This window comes from Penaeus japonicus, unplaced genomic scaffold, assembly GCF_977035675.1.
Source record: "Penaeus japonicus unplaced genomic scaffold, GWHDUDI00000001_assembly GWHDUDI00000023, whole genome shotgun sequence".
NCBI lineage: Eukaryota > Metazoa > Arthropoda > Malacostraca > Decapoda > Penaeidae > Penaeus > Penaeus japonicus.
This window is the reverse complement of record NW_028234425.1, coordinates 33442411-33444671: the sequence shown is the minus strand read 5'-3', so window position 1 is coordinate 33444671 and position 2261 is coordinate 33442411. Positions and strand designations below refer to the sequence as shown.

At 47.6% G+C, this 2261-nt stretch overlaps 1 protein-coding gene across 2 annotated transcripts in view; it reads left to right on the top strand.

Moving 5' to 3' along the window:
- Window positions 1-1928, top strand: part of LOC147469214 (rho GTPase-activating protein 39-like) — a 181522-nt gene extending 179594 nt beyond the window's left edge. For both annotated transcript variants that reach the window (XM_086550392.1, XM_086550391.1), the window contains one exon: window positions 1696-1928. In XM_086550392.1, coding sequence (XP_086406518.1) covers window positions 1696-1801 — 106 coding nt within the window. In that variant the 3' untranslated portion in view covers window positions 1802-1928. The remainder of the gene's footprint in view (window positions 1-1695) is intronic.
- The last annotated feature ends 333 nt before the right edge of the window (window positions 1929-2261 follow it).

The following is a 2261-nucleotide window of genomic DNA, read 5'->3' as shown; positions in this document are numbered from 1 at the left end:
ATTGTAGTTGTAGTTGTTTTGTCATATTCCTTTTGGTCGCCCATTATCTGTGTTACAAACCCTGATGACCCTACTGGGAACAACGCCCATGTATTAATATCTGGGGAATGATCTTTTTGACGGCAACCTGTCGGATCGGGTCGGGTCCTCCCCTCCCCACCAGCTCTCCCTGGTGAGTGGGGATCAGCTTCCTGAGAGCCCGTTCGCTGATCTTTGCCACCTACGCTGTCTTTTGCTCACTGTCGCTTTCTCTTATTTCTTTCGTCCTGGACCTGGCGGTGCGTCGGGTTGGAAATTAGGTTTCGGAAAGTTGACAGGAGGATGATTAAATTCAGCTTTTTGAATGTCTTTTCTCCGTTTTCTCTTTGCTTCTCTCTCTCTCTCTCTCTCTCTCTCTCTCTCTCTCTCTCTCTCTCTCTCTCTCTCTCTCTCTCTCTCCTTCTCTCTCTCTCTCTCTCCTCTCTCTCTCTCTCTCTCTCTCTCTCTCTCTCTCTCTCTCTCTCTCTCTCTCTCTCTCTCTCTCTCTCTCTCTCTCTCTCTCTCTCTCTCTCTCTCTCTCTCTCTCTCTCTCTCTCTCTCTCTCTCTCTCTCTCTCTCTCTCTTTCTTTCTCTCTCTCTCTCTCTTTTCCCTCTCACGTCTAATTCTCTCTCTCCGTCTCTCTCCTTCTCTTTATTTCCGCTTCTCGCATTTCTTTTCATCTATCTCCCTCCGACCTATCCTCCATCCCCCCCACTCATTCCCTCCCTTTTCCCCCTTTTCTCTCACTTTCCTTTCATCTCACGCCCACGCAAGACACAGTGAGGATGTCGGGAGGTGTAAGGGGAGACGTCATCGCACACCGTTTGACAAGTTTAGTGAGGCAGGTGACGTCATGGCAGTTCTCGCAGCTTTCACTCTGCCCACATGCGGTGTTGCTGGAGGGTGGTGGTGCGTGTGTGTTGGGGGGATGGGGGGGGGGAGGAAGCGGTGAAGACGCTTACATGTCTTCTTACTTTAGTTGAGACCAATTTAAGGACTCTTCGTAATCGCACATCGTATTTGCTGTGGCTTCTTGTGGTATTGTTTGAAGTCAGCTGATCGGGGTCATGTGTCGTTGGCAAGAGGTGGGACGGGTGGGTTGGGGTACACGGGGGCACACGTTGGGAGGGGGGTGGGGCTGCAGTGGGACTGATATTGAAGACCTCTTTGTAGCCCTGTTGATGCTTGGCCGATCATTGTAGATGGAGTTCAGCGCTCACTTTCTTTGTGGTGGCAAGTATATTTTGGATGTTATAATGGCTAGTTAAATCGATACTAATTTCCAGGATTTATTTTTCTATTTCATCCCCTCTCTCTATTTTTTTTTTTATAAGTGTTCTGGCAATTCGTCTGTTGTCAGGTTATTTCTTCCCTTTTTTTATCACCATATCTCCGTTCCTCCCTGATCGATGTTGCTCGACGGCGATATGAGACCCAACGCCTTGCTCGCAAAGACGACGAGCGCTGCCAGGTGTGCAGAGTGGCTCGTCCTGCTGTCGGCTCGTGGTGGGAATTGTGAATGTCGGCGGTCATCACTTATGCGTTTAATGTTTATTTTGTTTAATGGCATTTTCATTGGCTATTTTACTGTAGTTGGATTGTTAATTGTATTGTATGTGTAAATGCAGTGTACTTTTCTCCCGCTTCTCACTAATCGGTTGTAATCTACGTTGCAGGCTGGAGTGGGTGGAGATCATCGAGCCCAGCTCCAGGAACATCATGTACGCAAACTTGACCACGGGACAGTGTGTGTGGGATCCTCCGGCCGGCGTCCATGTGTGAGTACCTGCCCGCACTACGCCGGGTTTTTCATTTCTTTTTTTTTGTTAAAGCTGAATGCACAAGGAGGTTCTGCTTAAAGCTGACACAGAGAGGGGACGCCGCAGGGAATTATGTCCTTAGTTATTTAGGTCTTCATTAAATAGTCCTTTGTGTCAAGTTTTAGTTGTTTTGTAGTCAAGAAAAGCATGTCGAATCGCATTCAGTCTTGTTTTTGTTAAGAGAATATAATAACGGCAACGCAACACATGGCGTCCCTGAACAAACAGCCACGTGGTTTGTATGTAAATCGGGTGTTCAGAGCCACCGTAGGAGAAATACATGGAAAATTTGGAGCATTCCTACTCGTCTAATGATCTGGATAGATTGTATCCTGCCCCGTCGCCTGGAATGTTGTTGCAAACGGTCTACCCACAAATGCCCATCTTATTACAAATTCTCTTTCATTGGCTCCAGCTTGTCA